Below are 17,853 nucleotides of genomic sequence, written 5' to 3'. Positions count from 1 at the left end.
TAGTGACCTGTTTTTCGGTCATCATTATCAACAACTTCGATAAATTTACTATTGAGTTGTTGTTGAATTAATTGATGATACATGTTCAATTTATCTGGCTGTTTCTTCAGCCGTATTAATTGAGACTGTAATTGAGAGGCTGCCATGAAATAATTAACTGGAAGTTGGGGATGATTCAACTTCCATGGCAATCTCACCCAGTATTGTTTGTCTTTATAGACAACCGTGTCCAGATAGTGCTGGTAAGTCCACGTATCATCAGGGCTTGGTTTATAAGGGACAATACCTAAAGTGTCTAAATCCCACAGACGATGTACAGGTGGATCAGACTCATTATCTTCAGATATTTCTCTGAAATGTAGGGGTGACTGTTCCAAGCCTAGTCACGTCACTATTGAATTGCTAGTTTGTTTGTTGGTTGACGCTGTTTTTTGTTGGAAAAGCACCGGTCCAGTAAGCAATTTGCCTCGAGCAGATGACAACAAATTCATTCCATGTTGTCTGGTGCATCCTGTTATAAATTTATAATAATAGTCAGCGCCTATTAGGATACCAATATCTGTGAGGCAGTCAGAACTTATTTTGTGATCTGCTAGCCTCATGCGGTTACGTTTGAGATATCTCGCAGTGCGAGCTAGTCCTGTGACCTGCAGATCTGAAGGAAGTTTATCTACTATTACCGCTTGTATTGGACTAGTGGAAGATCCAAGTCTCACTAACACCTTGACTACTTGGTATTCACGATGTCCATTATTAGTCAAGAACCCAGAAATATTCAGTCTCACACTTTTGGCAGGTTTTAATTTCAACTCCTCAACTAATTGTTGTGTGATGAAGGTTTTCTGTGATCCTTGATCAAAGAGACCTCTAGTGTTAACTCTAGACTTCCTATCAATTTGTTTAAGTTGAGCCGTAGGCAGAGTAGTATTACTACCTGACTCAGTAGCAAGTACATTTATTTCTTGGTGTACCTTGCAATATTGTACTGTGGTAGAATTCATAGAATCCTCCCTAGGTGTCACAGATTGCGTAGAAGTTTTTCTACATAAGGCATAATGATGTACACTTTTGTTGCATCTACTGCACAACCGTAACTGCACTACACATTTACTGGGATCATGAGAACACATGCACTTGGTGCATCTGTGTAATTCTTGTAGCCGTTTAATCCTGGTATTAAAGTTAGGATAAACATTGCATTTGTAGGTGACATGTTCTTGATCACAGAACAGACACTTTCTCTCTCTGGCTGAGTTTGTTCTTTTAGTAGACACATCAGTTATATAGCGTCAGAAGGAGATACAGAATAAATACCTACACTACCACTCCTTTTTCCAGTGGATGGAGTAGTCCTAGGTTTGGATTTATTGGACTTATTCAAAGTTGATTTGGGTTTGACTGAGTTGTCAAGGTTAGGTTGTTTAGACTCAGGTTTAATCTTATAATGAGTCTTCAACCTGTTAACCGTTATTCTCAGTCCCTCGAATATTTGCTCGAGAGTGAGAAACTCGGTTTTATAATGTGAACAGATTACTGCTAAGATATTTCGAGGTAATTTCCTCTGTAAAAGTAACTTAATTGACCATTCTGAGGCTGGTACATCAACTTTAGTACCTAAGGCCTTCACAAGAGACTCTATTTTTAGCCTGAAGCTTTGAAGTGAGTCTGGTCGGTTACTTGGTGCATTCAGATCCAGCAACTGGTAATACAGGTTAGCTATACTCAACTCCTTGTTGCAATAGTTCAACTTTAGTAGTTTTATAGCTTCCTCATAATTACTCTCAGTGAGAGCTAGGTTATTTATGACCTTTTTAGCCTCCCCTTTGAGAAGACTAATCAGGTAAGAGAATTTAGAAACTCTGTCAAGAGAAGATTTTTTATGTATATGAACTTCAAATAAAGTCCAAAATGTGTCCCAATTTTCTTCATCCAGCCCTGCAAATGTAGGTGGATGCATTAAAGTAGGTAGACGAACCTCAGGTAATTGATTACTGGATTGAGACATAGTAGTATTTGCATTGTATTTATATTGTTTTACTATATTGGATAGTACATCAAGTTTATCTTGAGTCTCATCTTCATACTGAGAAATATCTGCTAGAATTTGATCTATTTCATCAGGATCAGTTTCAGTTGCATTCAGCAGGTTGAGATAAGACTGGCTTGTAGATCTGACTTGATCAAATTTGAGATCAGCTACTCTCAATGATGTTTCTAGTTGATAGTAATCAATGGGAGTTGCTTTAGACAAAGTATCAGACTTATTAATTAGTCTGGTTAAATGACCTTTAAGGCCAATATAGGTTCTCCTTAGTTGTTCAGGAGTAGCCATGTTGGCTTTAAGTCCAAGTTTAATAGAACTTGAATAAGTATTACTAATGAAGCTTGGGTACTTGCTCAGTAGTTGACAAGTAATATGGATATAGCCTAAATTAATCTGGCTAAATTACACTCTACCTCACTCGAGGTTAAATGTACCTACCTAACAACAAGTAGCTAAGGATTTTGAGCAGTGCTTAAATGTCACCATTAACTTTCTTCCGGCTAGCTCTTCTTTATCACCATTAGATGTAATAGTGATCATTCAGCAGCACTCAAAATTCATACACACAAATAACTGATATGGATATACTCTAATCAGAGTTACTATAAAGTTTGAATCCCACCCTTGGTAGGGTCAGCACAAGAATGAATAGTGTATGCACTACTGACTAGTCCAAGACTAGTTGTAAGAATTTCTACCTAAGAAACTACTAATTTATTTAGTCTGCATTTGTGCAAAACTCAGCACAATCACAGCCTAAACTCCTACTTAATAAAGGTTGGCATAGATTAATTTATAGTGCAATAGTGAATATATAGTTGTGCTGTGTTTTTGGGTTTTTTAGATTTTATAGTTTATATAAATGTGCACTTGCACACACAGGTGAAAATACAGATATGTACAGTTAATTTTGGCTTGTATTATAGACTGTGGGTTGGTTGGTGTTGTCGTCGTTGATCCTTCTCTATGGACGACCCAACCCACAACTCGGCAGAGTGCTTATACTAGGAGATCACCCTTGGCGCTTCTGGCTCTTGGAGAGGGGCTCAACGTCACACGTTCAGGGGATGCGGCTCCAACACTTAGCCTCGTTGTCACGTGCACACACCCACTCGAGCCGCTGTGACTCCCCACTCTCTCCTTATGAGATATGATCTCCTCAATCCCCCTATGACTTACTAGTATTACCTCCTACCCTGTCCACAGCAGTGGTTCGTGGTTCTTCCTCTCTCTCTCTCCTTCTTTACTACCTCCTGGGAAGCCTCACTAGGACAAGGGCAAACACCAGCAAATTGTGACACATTTACTGAACAAAGCACATACACGATACATACACACATATAATAATAATGAATCCTATACTCTATAATATCACAATCAGGTTGCACTCCAATACCATCAGAACTCTATTATCAGCTTATCAAGTGGTATCCTATCTCCTGGTTCACCACCTGATACTATTAACCTCCTCAAGTTGGTCAAGCCTACACACTGTTGCACCATCAACAAGATAACATATATATATAGAAAATCAGCATTTGAATGCAATAACATATACCAGTATAAATGTTCATTGATACTTCAGTATAAAAAAACTCCTTGACATAAGGATGCCAACAGTCACTCACCTCTCACTGCGTCTTGCACGCTACTGACAACCAAACACTATCAACTCCCTATAAGTAATCCACCAGAACTTCCCCCTTCCACCTCTGGAAGTTCACAACCCTAATATCCTTAGGTTCTTCCGGGCTTCACTACCAGGATCCTCTGCAGCTCCTCCCGGCTGCTATCATGAAGTTTCCTTGTGCAACTACGGTGCTTCACCCTTCTGTTAGGTTCTTCCACAGCTCTCTTGGCTGCTACACCACCTCTACAGAAGCACGTGACACTCCTCTTCACTGCTGCTTCTCCTCACAGCTCGAGGTCCTCTGCTCCACTACCTTTGGAGTCTCATCAATTACTTCATCTGCTGGCTTCGAAGTTCTCAGCAACTTCTTCCCCAAAGACAAACCTGCAACCCATCGACACTCCAATAAAATGTTCCCCTTTAACACATAAACAAAAATAACCACACAATATGCTTGCCTCAAACCTCTATCTGTCCTCTACATACAGTGAGAGTGGACTCCCCCGTTTTGGGCGGGTCCATACTCCACCTCGCCGGGCGGCGGTCCTCACTCGCTGGGAGGGTCTTCCTCCATCCGGAGCCAGGCTCCCTCAGTCGTCCGCCAGCGCTCAGAGAGGACGGACGTCGCTCCGTGTTCCTCCCTCTTCACTCTCTTATTTCAGGCTTTCTGCCTTATTAAAACATGTCTAACTTATAAATAAACATTGCTACTGTCGCTGGGCACACGACCAAACTACAAGCGATCACTATGAACTGGCGTATATCGTGCTTACCACAGATTAACTGATCGAGGGCGCTTTTCCTCTGACGGCGTCTGGTCAGGGCGCTCCACACAGCCCACAATAATGCTTCTGGGCGATTTAATATCTGCTCGTCGACCAGGACTTGAGACCACAACGTTCCCAGCTCGATTCCACAGCTGGTACGTCCGCACACTTCTCTTCTCTTAGAGATATATCACTAGGGGTTCCCTTCTGGCGGGAGCTCAAACGGAGCGCGGCTTCCCCCTGCGATGTCTGGCACTCAAGTGAGGTCAAGGTCCTCCGGAAGCGAGCCTCACGCCTCCAGCAAAATGTCCACATCTCCTAGCCAGTCATTTATCTATTTCTTCTTCATTGCCCATAATCTTAAATTGTTCATTGAATCCACCATACCATTTTTCACATGGGTTATCACCTCAATATTTGCTAGACCTTCTAGTTAGGTCAGGCTTGCTGAATAACTCTCAAGAAGGGAGACTCGTTTCTCCTGCAGGCTGAGATCATAACACTCCCCTCCCCTTATTTTTGAGAGTTATTCCAGTGGCAAAGCTCGGGATAATACATCCGCCACCACACTGTCTCGTTCTTCACCCGATATACTCTCTTAGGAGTCTACAATTAGTTCGTTGCTCCTTGCAACATCTGGCTCACCTCTCTCCAGGAACATGTTCTTCTCACAAATGATCTGACCTCTCTGACACCTCTTAGCTAGGCTGTCCTCCTTGGACGCCTGCACTCCATCGGTCCACTCTACTTACTGTCTCCACCCTCCGTTTCCTCGTCTTCTTCTCTTCACGTCCAGAGTCAGACATCTGCTGTCTGTACCTCCTCTGTCGTCTTCATACTTCCATCTACTGCCATTATACTTCCGTCTCCTGTCATCATACTTCACTCCCTCGTCTTCACCGACGATTCTCCCTTTCGTCTCCTCGTATATCCGAGACCTCATCCTGTTCGACTCCCACCGAGTCCTCGGCTTTCCTCTATTCCTCCATGCTTGTATCATCTTCCTCTCCCCACACTTTTTACCTCTCTGCAACTCCATTTCTTCTCCTTCAACTCTTCTTCGTTCCCTAAAAGTTTCTTCGGGCACTATACTACATCCAACAGCACTCGACCATACATGTCGCTTTGCCTCTCCCAAAGTGCTCGTAAGCATCTCTCCACACATACTGTCTCTTCTCCCTTCATTTTCTCGGTTATTACTCTTCTTCGCTATCTCTCCTCCACGTTGTCTGTGAAACATGTCGACTCTTGACATCTCAAACAACTTAACTCCACTATCCCTATGCCTCTGTGCTCGTGGACCACTTGACGCTCTACTCTCGTCCTCTGTATGTCCACATCTTTCCTCATTCCTACTCAGCACAGTTGCATTCACCTTCCGACCCTTAATTTCAGCAGTCTGGGCTCTACTCAGGTCCGCTCTCTTCTCACGATTCTTCTTCGGCTGGGCCATCTTCACTTTTGACCTCACCGAGACTTCATTTTCCTGGGCTGGACCTTCATCAAACAGCCATGCTATATCTACATCGATATCCTCCACTGGTTGAATCGACACTGTATCATCTTCTCCAGCGTCTTCCTTGTCGGCCACCTCTGCCTTCCTCACTACCGAGACGGGGTACTCAATGGCTTGGCGGTCTCCTGACTCATCTCCTCGGATGTCAGTCAGGTTCACACTCTCAGGTGTCCCACCCGTGCCGTGGCCTTCTGGGCACTCCTCTGGCACAGTCTCCGCTATGACTCTTGGCAACACCTTTGTCCCACACAAGTCATTTCCCAGGATCACTTGGACTCCTGGAATAGGTATGTCGGGGCACACTCCCAACATCACCTCCGCCGACACATATTCCGACCTTAGCTGGACAGCACATACGGGCATGTCACTCTCCGACAATAACCCATATACTTTCATCTTCCCACTGCCAGCTAACCGTCGACCATCCCCAATCAGGCTTCTCGTAATCAAGCTCTGATTAGCTCCGGTATCTCTTAAGATACCAACTTCTACCTCAGGTTGGCCTCTTATACTGATCCAACCTTTACTCATGAACGGCCTATACCTCTCGTTCACTAAATTCGCTCTCTGTGGTTTGTCTCGGATCACATTAGTATATTTACTTCCGGGGTCACACATGGCCAGGGTCACAACTCTCTTGCCCTGTCTACAATCTCGCATCACGTGACCCAATCCGTTACAATTGTAACATCTCATCTGGGAAAAGTCTCTTCTATATGTACCAGAGTAGCTCTGACTCTACCCACTCACATGAGAATTCCTCGGGCCAGGTACACTATTTGCACTCTGTGGGGTTCTACTGGACTCTTGATTTCCAGGATAACGATCAGTTTCTCGTTTTGCTCCTCCATCCTCACTTTCAGATGAAGTGCGCGACCTACTCTTCTGAGTCTTAGGGTACTTACTTTTATCTACCCATTTATCAAAATTTTTCTCACCCCAGACTCTTCTGGGTCTTTCATAATTTCTTCCTCCCCAGACTCCATTGGATCTGCCATTGCTGCGTCTCGCCTCGCTTCTCACTCTGTTCTCCCTCAAGCTATTGTATGCTTCAGTAATCATATCCGCCCTATCTGCGGCATCTTTCACCTCCATTATCCCTGCTTCTTGGATCTTGAACTTTGTTTCAGGATGCATCATCTCCAAGAACTTCTCCATGACCATCAGTTGCTTCAGGTCAGCGTAAGATCCAACTCCAGCAGCCTCAATCCACTTCTGGAATCGTCTTTCCAGATCTCTTGCTGTCTCAGCAAACGTACACGCTCCAACTTTGATCATCTCTCTGAAGCGCTTTCTATAAGCTTCTGGGGTTAACTGAAACGAGCGCAATATGCTGCTCTTTACTGTGGCATAATCCTGGCACTCTTCCAGTGACAATTGGGTGTATGCCTCCCTGGCTGCACCGGTCAATCTTAACTGGACCAGCTGGGCCCATTCCTCCTGTGGCCACTCCTTGATGCTGGCTACTTTTTCAAAGTGCTCGAAAAAGCTCTCTGCCTCTTCGGGAACAAACAAGGGAATGTCCTTCTCCCTAACCCTAATATCTGGTGGGTGTGATACCTGGGTGGTGCTCTCTGGCAACCCATGTTCAATCCTTTGCTCAGCCAAGGTTCTGTTCGCTTCTATCTGCATTTGTTTTGTTCTCTCTTTTTCTTTTTCGACCTGGGCTTTTTCTTTTTCGACCTCTAGTCTTGCTTTCTCTTTTTCTTTCTCCTGTTCCAACTCCAGTTCTCTTACTCTGGTTTTCTCTTTTTCTACTTCCAGTCTGGTTTTCTCTTTTTCCTTCTCGGCTTCATTTTTCATCTGGAGTTCTAATTTCATCTTTTCCAGCTGGAACTGTCTCTCCTTGTCCTCTCGTTGTTGCTGCATCTGGAGCTCTAACTGGAATCTCTCCAAGCTCCTATTCCGGCTACTCCTGCTACTGCGGCTACTCTTGCTGCTCCTACTCGATCCCTGGGATCTCACTTCATCCTGCCCATCATCCTCCTTTCCACTTTCAGCTCCTTTTTGGGCTCCTTGCTCTGCCGCTTCACTTCTGGCTCTCAACTGTCTAAGGATCTCATCCTTCATCCCAGCTACTTTAGATGCTTTCAACCTGATGCCACATTTTTCTGCTATCTGTTTCAATTGATCCCTCGTGCAACCTTCCAAGTCCTCAGGCTTGCCTGACTCCACAAATGCTTGCACCTTATCCATCTTTGTCCTGTGAGTCTTCCCAAGAGAGAGAGTATACACCTGCGGTCACACAGTTTATCTCAGCAGGGGTGTACAAATCCACTTTTGGACAGGGTGTGGGTGTGTCAGTTCACTCTCCCGGACACAGGCCCCCAATTTATTATAGACTGTGGGTTGGTTGGTGTTGTCGTCGTTGATCCTTCTCTATGGACAACCCAACCCACAACTCGGCAGAGTGCTTATACTAGGAGATCACCCTTGGCGCTTCTGGCTCTTGGAGAGGGGCTCAACGTCACACGTTCAGGGGATGCGGCTCCAACACTTAGCCTCGTTGTCACGTGCACACACCCACTCGAGCCGCTGTGACTCCCCACTCTCTCCTTATGAGATATGATCTCCTCAATCCCCCTATGACTTACTAGTATTACCTCCTACCCTGTCCACAGCAGTGGTTCGTGGTTCTTCCTCTCTCTCTCTCCTTCTTTACTACCTCCTGGGAAGCCTCACTAGGACAAGGGCAAACACCAGCAAATTGTGACACATTTACTGAACAAAGCACATACACGATACATACACACATATAATAATAATGAATCCTATACTCTATAATATCACAATCAGGTTGCACTCCAATACCATCAGAACTCTATTATCAGCTTATCAAGTGGTATCCTATCTCCTGGTTCACCACCTGATACTATTAACCTCCTCAAGTTGGTCAAGCCTACACACTGTTGCACCATCAACAAGATAACATATATATATAGAAAATCAGCATTTGAATGCAATAACATATACCAGTATAAATGTTCATTGATACTTCAGTATAAAAAAACTCCTTGACATAAGGATGCCAACAGTCACTCACCTCTCACTGCGTCTTGCACGCTACTGACAACCAAACACTATCAACTCCCTATAAGTAATCCACCAGAACTTCCCCCTTCCACCTCTGGAAGTTCACAACCCTAATATCCTTAGGTTCTTCCGGGCTTCACTACCAGGATCCTCTGCAGCTCCTCCCGGCTGCTATCATGAAGTTTCCTTGTGCAACTACGGTGCTTCACCCTTCTGTTAGGTTCTTCCACAGCTCTCTTGGCTGCTACACCACCTCTACAGAAGCACGTGACACTCCTCTTCACTGCTGCTTCTCCTCACAGCTCGAGGTCCTCTGCTCCACTACCTTTGGAGTCTCATCAATTACTTCATCTGCTGGCTTCGAAGTTCTCAGCAACTTCTTCCCCAAAGACAAACCTGCAACCCATCGACACTCCAATAAAATGTTCCCCTTTAACACATAAACAAAAATAACCACACAATATGCTTGCCTCAAACCTCTATCTGTCCTCTACATACAGTGAGAGTGGACTCCCCCGTTTTGGGCGGGTCCATACTCCACCTCGCCGGGCGGCGGTCCTCACTCGCTGGGAGGGTCTTCCTCCATCCGGAGCCAGGCTCCCTCAGTCGTCCGCCAGCGCTCAGAGAGGACGGACGTCGCTCCGTGTTCCTCCCTCTTCACTCTCTTATTTCAGGCTTTCTGCCTTATTAAAACATGTCTAACTTATAAATAAACATTGCTACTGTCGCTGGGCACACGACCAAACTACAAGCGATCACTATGAACTGGCGTATATCGTGCTTACCACAGATTAACTGATCGAGGGCGCTTTTCCTCTGACGGCGTCTGGTCAGGGCGCTCCACACAGCCCACAATAATGCTTCTGGGCGATTTAATATCTGCTCGTCGACCAGGACTTGAGACCACAACGTTCCCAGCTCGATTCCACAGCTGGTACGTCCGCACACTTCTCTTCTCTTAGAGATATATCACTAGGGGTTCCCTTCTGGCGGGAGCTCAAACGGAGCGCGGCTTCCCCCTGCGATGTCTGGCACTCAAGTGAGGTCAAGGTCCTCCGGAAGCGAGCCTCACGCCTCCAGCAAAATGTCCACATCTCCTAGCCAGTCATTTATCTATTTCTTCTTCATTGCCCATAATCTTAAATTGTTCATTGAATCCACCATACCATTTTTCACATGGGTTATCACCTCAATATTTGCTAGACCTTCTAGTTAGGTCAGGCTTGCTGAATAACTCTCAAGAAGGGAGACTCGTTTCTCCTGCAGGCTGAGATCATAACACTTGCTAGCCACAGCCTTTTATGGTGGTTGATTGTGTTGACCAACTTGTCAACTACATGTGACCTAGACTCACCTGACAGGTGTACACCATCTCTTGCCAGGTTTTGCCTGTATGGTCTGACTGTAAATTGAATGTAAGTGGCATCCAATCGTACTCTCTTCCTCAGCTGAAAGTTTATATATTTGGCAGCCCTTTGGTAATATTCTGGACTCACTCCCCAACGATTATTATTACTTAGTTGACGAGGTTCCACCAGTGTGAACACTAGTGAACTGCTAACAAGTTTAAATGAGGAAATTATTGTTTTGAGGTGATTAATTACCTCAGCTGGGTGTCGAGTAGGATGGATGTCATTACCACCTAAATAAATAATAGTTAGATGGTGAGGCCACTCTAACGCTGGTGTTAGTGTGGAGTTATTATAGAAATTGTGAGCTGTTGCTCCTGGTGACCTGAAGATTCTTACCTCAGTGTGAGGTATAGGTCTTAGTGTTGTGGGTAATTGACTGTGTCCCACTAGTGCTACTTTAAACATGAGGTATAAGCAGCAAATAAATTGGTGTGTATTAGGCTGACCTATGTGGTACACTGCCGGTAGCCACAATTAATAAAATGTGGTTAGCCTAGATTACTACACACAGTAATTAGTTCAAAAAATCAAATCAAAAATCAAAATGTTTATTTAGGTAAGGTACATACATAAAAGAGATTTTACAAAGAGTGATGGATTTCTAGATAGGGCTAGTACATACAATGCCTAAAGCCACTATTACGCAGAGCGTTTCGGGCGTAAAAACTTAAATGACTAAAGCTTAATACTAATTGAGCATAAAGAGTAAAATGAAACATGGAATGAAAACATGGCTGAAAAAGCAGCACAAATACAATTCTGTCGACAAACAGGGCTCTTTAGAAAAAAAAACAGACATTGGATGACATTAGAGGGGTAAGGTAGGTTACAGGGAATTTATTAGGTATAGCTTCGTTTTTGTCTTAAACTGGTTGAGAGAGGTACAGTCTTTAACATGGTTGGGAAGGTCATTCCACAATCTGGGTCCCTTGATTTGTAGAGCATTTCTAGTTTGATTAAGTCGTACTCTAGGAATATCAAAACTGTATTTATTTCTGGTGTGGTGCTCATGGGTTCTGTTACAACCTTCTATAAAGCTTTTGAGGTCAGGATTGGCATTACAGTTTAGCGTTTTATATACGTATAATACACATGAGAGAATGTGCAGTGACTTAATGTCTAACATATTCAGACATTATTGTAATACATCCGGTTCGATAAGGACCATATTTTTGTGTTGGGAAGAAAGCTTACTCTCTATTAATTGATTGATATTAAATTAATAGATTAATTTAAATTAATTGAAGGACCACCCTATTTTGACTGAAAAGGGAAACAGATAAAGTTAAATAATAAGGACTGAAACACCAGTGCCTATGGATAAGAAACTATTAAAGATTATTCTTTAAACTTCAATGGGCTGTATAACACTAATGTTTGAGAATAAACTTTCTGTCATTCACAAAATGGGGGGTTAATACCAGAATCTACTCCCAGTACGCTTCATCGAGGCTGGTTCTTCCTCGAATAAAATATAGTAATTTCTACTAATACTATATTAAGAAACATTAGATAAATTGATTAATGGTAAAAGGATTATATGTTGATTAACCAAGAAATTATTCTCATTTGACTTTTATGAGGCTATCATATTACGTTAGATATCTCAAATCAAATACAGTAAACTAAATGTCTTCGACTGATAATCGATTCTAGAATTTTCTCAATCAAAGAAACAATAAAAAAGGGTTCAGCTGCTTAGCTGTAATAGTGAACGGAGAGGTATAGGTGCAATGGCGTCGTCAGCTACTTGCTGCAACACGTGAGCTCGAGCATGGCGTGGGAACATGAGGACCACGACCGCTTACAACACAAGCTGAAATTTCAACTGAAAATACTAATTGTTTACACCTACTATCTAGTATACTCACTATGCCATAGAAGGAATAACTTAATTCCTTATGGACATACTTATTGTTTGGGGAGGTCGCATGGCGTAATGATGGACAGTGCACAGTAAAAAGATATATGTAGAGATCTCATGATATAACTAATACTAGGGCACTTAACCTGCTGGTTGTCCACCGAAGCAATCCTAAATTGCTACTGGAGCAATTGCACGCTCCTAGGTCGATTAACTGCAAGGGCCTAATGTAGAATTGATGGAATTCGACTCTCCTGAGACGCACGATGTGATTGTTGGCGTCTGCACAAGGCGAAACTCGGCTGAGAATGGCATCTCTCCGCCTCCCTCCCTCAAGCCCGTCTCACGCATTCACAACAGAATTTAATAATCACGGATAATTCTTTTCCGTGTAATTACTGATGTAATGCGTTAATGAGAACCAGGTTGCAATTATAGGGAATTGAATAATATCATATTCTCGTTAAATGGTGTTAATCGAGAAATGGAGATAAATTTTATTTCCTCCATAGCATTCGTACGTAACAGAAAAAACTGTTACTTATAATAATCTCAGTTAATTACTCTCGGTTTTGGATTATTGGGAGCTATATTATCCATAGTTAATTATTGTACTGAATACTGATAAAGTTAGAGAACCACATTCAATCTCTAACATATTGGGAATAAATTTGTTTAGATGGACATTATCTGACGCAATCCTGCCTCTCGATGTCGTGAGAATATTAGCAATATGCTCAGATAAAGAAATATTAATTTATGTTACCACTACCGTTAGTGGAATTAATAACTACTGTAATTACTATACAATAATGATGTATTATAATACAATGGTAGTGTGTCAGTGTTGGAAATTTCCAACACTGACCACAAAACAAAAATGCATATACAAACAGAACACAAATATAAACACAGCAGAAGGCAAACATAGGGGAAAACCCCAGAACAAAATGCACACAAAACAAGCCTGCTAACACCTCAAACACATACGGAGAGGCGAGAAACATACAATAATAAGGATAATAACAATAAAGGAAACAGATCTGCCATAACAATCGGAAGGCAAAACAAAATGGGAAAACAGAACAAAGCGCACATGCCAACAGCCTGAAGGGCACACAATATGACAAACAAGCGCACACAACATCCACACCAAACACACAAACGCACAGGAACGGCACACCCACCCACCAGCCATACAAAGAAAACCCACAATACAAACCGGAGCATGCAGGAACAATCGTAAGGATACTTCCTCTTGTAAGCTTCCAAGACCAAATCTTCAAGGTCGGTAGGGTTTTTGATCCCCCCCTATCAAGGGGGTGCCATAAACTCAGGAACATTCAGATCGGGCGGCATCGGCCAACGCCCGAGGTCACTGACACAAGTCGCATAACGAGGCCGGGGAGCGCCATCCATGCCCTTCGAGGAAGCAGACGACACTGGAGAAGCGGACGAGGGCTGCCGAGACTGCCACGCCGTCGCACGCACAGGAGCAGGGGCCGGACGAAGAGACGGTAGCACCTCCACGGAGACCGCAGGAGACACGGAAGAGAATGCTGGAGACGGAAGAGGCGGCATGACCGCTGCCGAGGAAACGGGTAACGAGGAAGGGGCCACAGAACTCCCAGAGCGAGCATCCTTTCACAACACCATCACCAGGCCACCCTGCACACCACCAACCTCAGCAGGAAAAACCACCCCCCCACGAAGAACTGGAGCCATCCGACGCAGGCAACGCACCTGAAGCAAGACCCTCGGACACCAGACCAGAAGGGGAGGCTGAAACACCGGCACCGGCATCCTCAGGCAAGTGCACCTCCGCCACCACCGTAGTGTGCACCACAACCGGAGCCACCCCACCGTTACCGGAAGGACCACACACTCGTCGAAATCGCCAACTTCAGCCCACTCAGAAGAATTCCGGGAACGCTTAGGCTCGGGCCGCACATCATCAGACCTGGAGGCAGACTCAGCGACACGCGCAACACTAGCCGGGCGAACTGACGCACGCCGCAGAATGGCAGCATCCTCAACCACATGGGGCACCAGGCCAGGCACAGGAGGAAGCGCCGGATCCACCCCAGCACCCAGCACAGCCGGAACAGGCGGCGAGGGTGCAGGGACCAGGACAGACACAGCAGAGGAAGAACTGGAAGACGAGAGGTCCGAGCAGACGGCAGTCGGAAGAGGCTCAGGGACACCAGCCGGAGCAGGCTGACCACCAGGCGAGGACACAACCTCCAGAGGAGAGGCGACAGCAACAGGCGGAGCAACAGCTGTCACAGAGGGCACCTCTTCAGCCGAAGAGACGTCCACATCCATCGAATCATCCCCCACAGGAAGCGGCGGAAAATCCTCCTCACTGAAGAGATTCACTGGCGCAACAGCAGGCGCAGAACAGTCAGCAGCCTGATGGCCCAAAAGGCCACAACGATAACACGTCCGCGGCTGGCGGGCGTAAAACCCCCAAACGTTGTACCCCATAAGGCGCAGAGGACGGAATATCTGCCCGGATTCTCATGCCCCGGGTGCGAATGTTGGTCCTCACACCCTTAAGTGGACTGGAAGACACCACGTTCACCCGCACACTAACCACTGTGCCAAACCGCCTGAAATACCGCCATAGCAAACCCTCCGGAAACTCCAAGGGAGCCCCATGCACACTGACATAAGTGAGGGCACCACTGTGATCAGAGAGGTTATCTTGAGATGATTTTGGGGCTTTTTAGTGTCCCCGCAGCCTGGTCCTCGACCAGGCCTCCACCCCCAGGAAGCAGCCCGTGACAGCTGACTAACACCCAGGTACCTATTTTACTGCTAGGTAACAGGGGCATAGGGTGAAAGAAACTCTGCCTATTGTTTCTCGCCGGCGCCCGGGATCGAACCCGGGACCACAGGATCACAAGTCCAGTGTGCTGTCCGCTCGGCTCCGACTGATCGGCCGAGGGTCACAGTGCCCGCACCATCCGGCAGGGGTAATGTCCGCCCCTCGTATCGCCGGAGAAAATCGCGATACGCCATCTCCTCCGTGAATTTCAGTATCGCCCGACGGGCCGCTACCAACTCGACCCCATAAATTGCTAACACAGGGACAGATAGCAAATCACAAGCCAGCGCAATCTCCGGATAACTGGCCTGCACAGAGAATTCGAGTCCCACAGACTGAGCTCGGACGACAGGGGGGAGAGGGACCCCCATCGTAACTCCACGTCAGCACAGGCAGGCAGAGACACACCCGCCCCCAACCAGCCAAACTGGTAAACAAACACCAACTGCCGGAACGCCGAGGCAACACGTCTGTCCCCTAGGGCCTGTCCTAGCTAGGGCCAGACTCCTACTGGAGCCCTGGTATAAACAAAACGCTAACGGGGAATCCGCTCCCTTTTGACAACAAGTTAGTAATACATAGATGATACTATTTAACTGTCTACATGGCATTACAAGTACTATGCACTTTTATAAATTTAATTCTCATTGAATGTTAAATTATATAGTGCTCATTTTTTTCTGTCAATTTTGATACTATTTATGTTGTAATTGTGGGACTTTCAATTAAATAAAATATTTCTGACTACATTGGGCTTTAATATCATTCATGTGGATGATAGCCAATATAATCATTAGCAAACTGTCAACATTGCAAAGATCACATAAAAAAGGTAACATCAATTGTGGGATGAGATTGATACTATACACAGTAATACTTTAATAATTTGAACCTTTATAGATAGTGGCATTCTGAAGGAAGTGGGCGGAAGTGGTATAGGAAGCAAGACAGTGTCGATGCGTCAGTGGTGGCCAAACCTTCAACAACTGACCTATAACAGCCACTCCCAGCATCTGCTGATCGGCGACCTCTCCTGGATCACCAGTACCATTGTACAAGTAGGCCTCATTACATTATTACAGTTATTAAATGGAAAGACTTGATGCAGCAAAAGATCTAGACCAAAGTTCTGTACCAACACTGAAGAATTAACACAAGTGCCGCAGTGTTGTTGATTCAGCACCCGCAAGCCTGTGTTACCATATCGTTAATATTATGCTAACATTACTGGTCCACAACTTACGTCACTGCCCATATTATAATATTCTTACAGCAGGAGTGTTTTTCGGATGTTGTTTCAATGCAATCAAAAGTAGTACTACTCGGAAACGCTTTTCACGTCACGATTTTACCACCATACTTACTCCAATACCATAATAATACAACTCTCCCAACAGTGCTCCAGTATCACAATTATTCCTAGCACATTATATTACCACTGTAAAAACAGTGCACCAGTACCATTATGCTTCAACAATTACAACAGTGCTCCCCACCACATTTAGTCTAGTATCATTATTCTACTATGCTAACAATAGTGCTTCAGCACCATTATTCTGACACTGGCAACAGTGCTCCTGTACCGTTATACTACTACTGTGACAACAGTGACCCAGTACCATTATACTGCCACTGTGACAACAGTGACCCAGTACCATTATACTGCTACTGTGACAACAGTGACCCAGTACCATTATACTGCCACTGTGACAACAGTGACCCAGTACCATCATACTACCACTGTGACAGCAGTGACCCAGTACCATTATACTGCCACTGTGACAACAGTGACCCAGTACCATTATACTACCACTGTGACAGCAGTGACCCAGTACCATTCTACTGCCACTGTGACAACAGTGACCCATATTATAGTGTGGGTTGGTGGTGTTGTCGTCGTTGTTGACCCTTTTTTCTGGACAACCCAACCCACAATTCGGCAGAGTGCTTATACTTCACTAAGAGATCACACTAGGCGCTTCTGGCTCTTGGAGAGGGGCTCAACGTCACACGGTTAGGGGATGCGGCTCCAACTCTTAGCCTCGTTGTCACGTGCACACACCCACTCGAGCCGCTGTGACTCTCTACTCTCTCCTTATGTTATATGATCTCCTCAATCCCATTTGACTTACTAGTTTTCCGTCCTACCCTGTCCACAGCGGTGGTTCTTGGTTCTTTCTCTCTCTCTCTCTCCTTCTTTACTATTTCCTGGGAAGCCTCACTAGGACAAGGTCAAACACCAGCAAATTTGAATACATTTACTGGACAGAGCACATACACAATATATACACACATATAATAATAATGAATCCTACACTCTATACTATTTCAGTCAGGTTGTACTCCAACACCATCAGAACTCTCTCATCAGTTTATCAAGTGGTATCCTATCTCCTGATTCACCACCTAATATTACCAACCACCTCAAGTAGGTCAAGTCTTATAATACAATGTTGCACTATCAGCAAGAGAATATATATATATCTAAACATGTACAAGGAAAATCAACGTATGAATGCAATAACATATATATATCAGTATAAATGTTCCTTGATACACAACAGTGATCAATCGATCACCCTATCAGTCCTAGAACACATACATCTGTAGGTAATCCAGCCTACGACTGTAACTCTATACATCAGTATAAACACTCCTCGGCACAAGAATGACAAACAATCACTCACCTTTCACTGCGTCTTGCACGCTAATGACAACCAAACACTCTATCAACTCCCAACAGGTAATCAACCAGAG

At 44.7% G+C, this 17,853-nt stretch overlaps 2 protein-coding genes across 2 annotated transcripts; both read right to left on the bottom strand.

Annotated features, from left to right (window-relative positions):
* Positions 1-3,333: 3,333 nt before the first annotated feature.
* On the bottom strand, positions 3,334-6,653 carry LOC138353955 (uncharacterized). The gene is made up of 2 exons (XM_069307400.1): positions 4,448-6,653; positions 3,334-4,058 (listed from the first exon to the last, which is right to left on the bottom strand). Exon 1 carries the CDS (start codon positions 6,651-6,653, stop codon positions 5,190-5,192), a length of 1,464 nt encoding a protein of 487 aa, XP_069163501.1. The 3' UTR covers positions 3,334-4,058; positions 4,448-5,189.
* LOC138353956 (GRB10-interacting GYF protein 2-like) lies at positions 3,334-10,255 on the bottom strand. Its single transcript, XM_069307401.1, has 2 exons — positions 9,776-10,255; positions 3,334-9,386 (listed from the first exon to the last, which is right to left on the bottom strand). Exon 2 carries the CDS (start codon positions 8,151-8,153, stop codon positions 6,696-6,698), a length of 1,458 nt encoding a protein of 485 aa, XP_069163502.1. The 5' UTR covers positions 8,154-9,386; positions 9,776-10,255; the 3' UTR covers positions 3,334-6,695.
* Positions 10,256-17,853: the final 7,598 nt, after the last annotated feature.

This window comes from Procambarus clarkii, chromosome 60, assembly GCF_040958095.1.
Source record: "Procambarus clarkii isolate CNS0578487 chromosome 60, FALCON_Pclarkii_2.0, whole genome shotgun sequence".
In the NCBI taxonomy this organism is placed as follows: Eukaryota; Metazoa; Arthropoda; class Malacostraca; order Decapoda; family Cambaridae; genus Procambarus; species Procambarus clarkii.
This window is presented reverse-complemented; position numbering and strand designations above follow the sequence as displayed.

What these genes read in the sequence shown, in the direction of transcription:
- LOC138353955 (XM_069307400.1), bottom strand. Translation starts at nt 6,653, where the DNA reads ATGAGATGTTACAATTGTAACGGATTGGGTCACGTGATGCGAGATTGT.
- LOC138353956 (XM_069307401.1), bottom strand. Translation starts at nt 8,153, where the DNA reads ATGGATAAGGTGCAAGCATTTGTGGAGTCAGGCAAGCCTGAGGACTTG.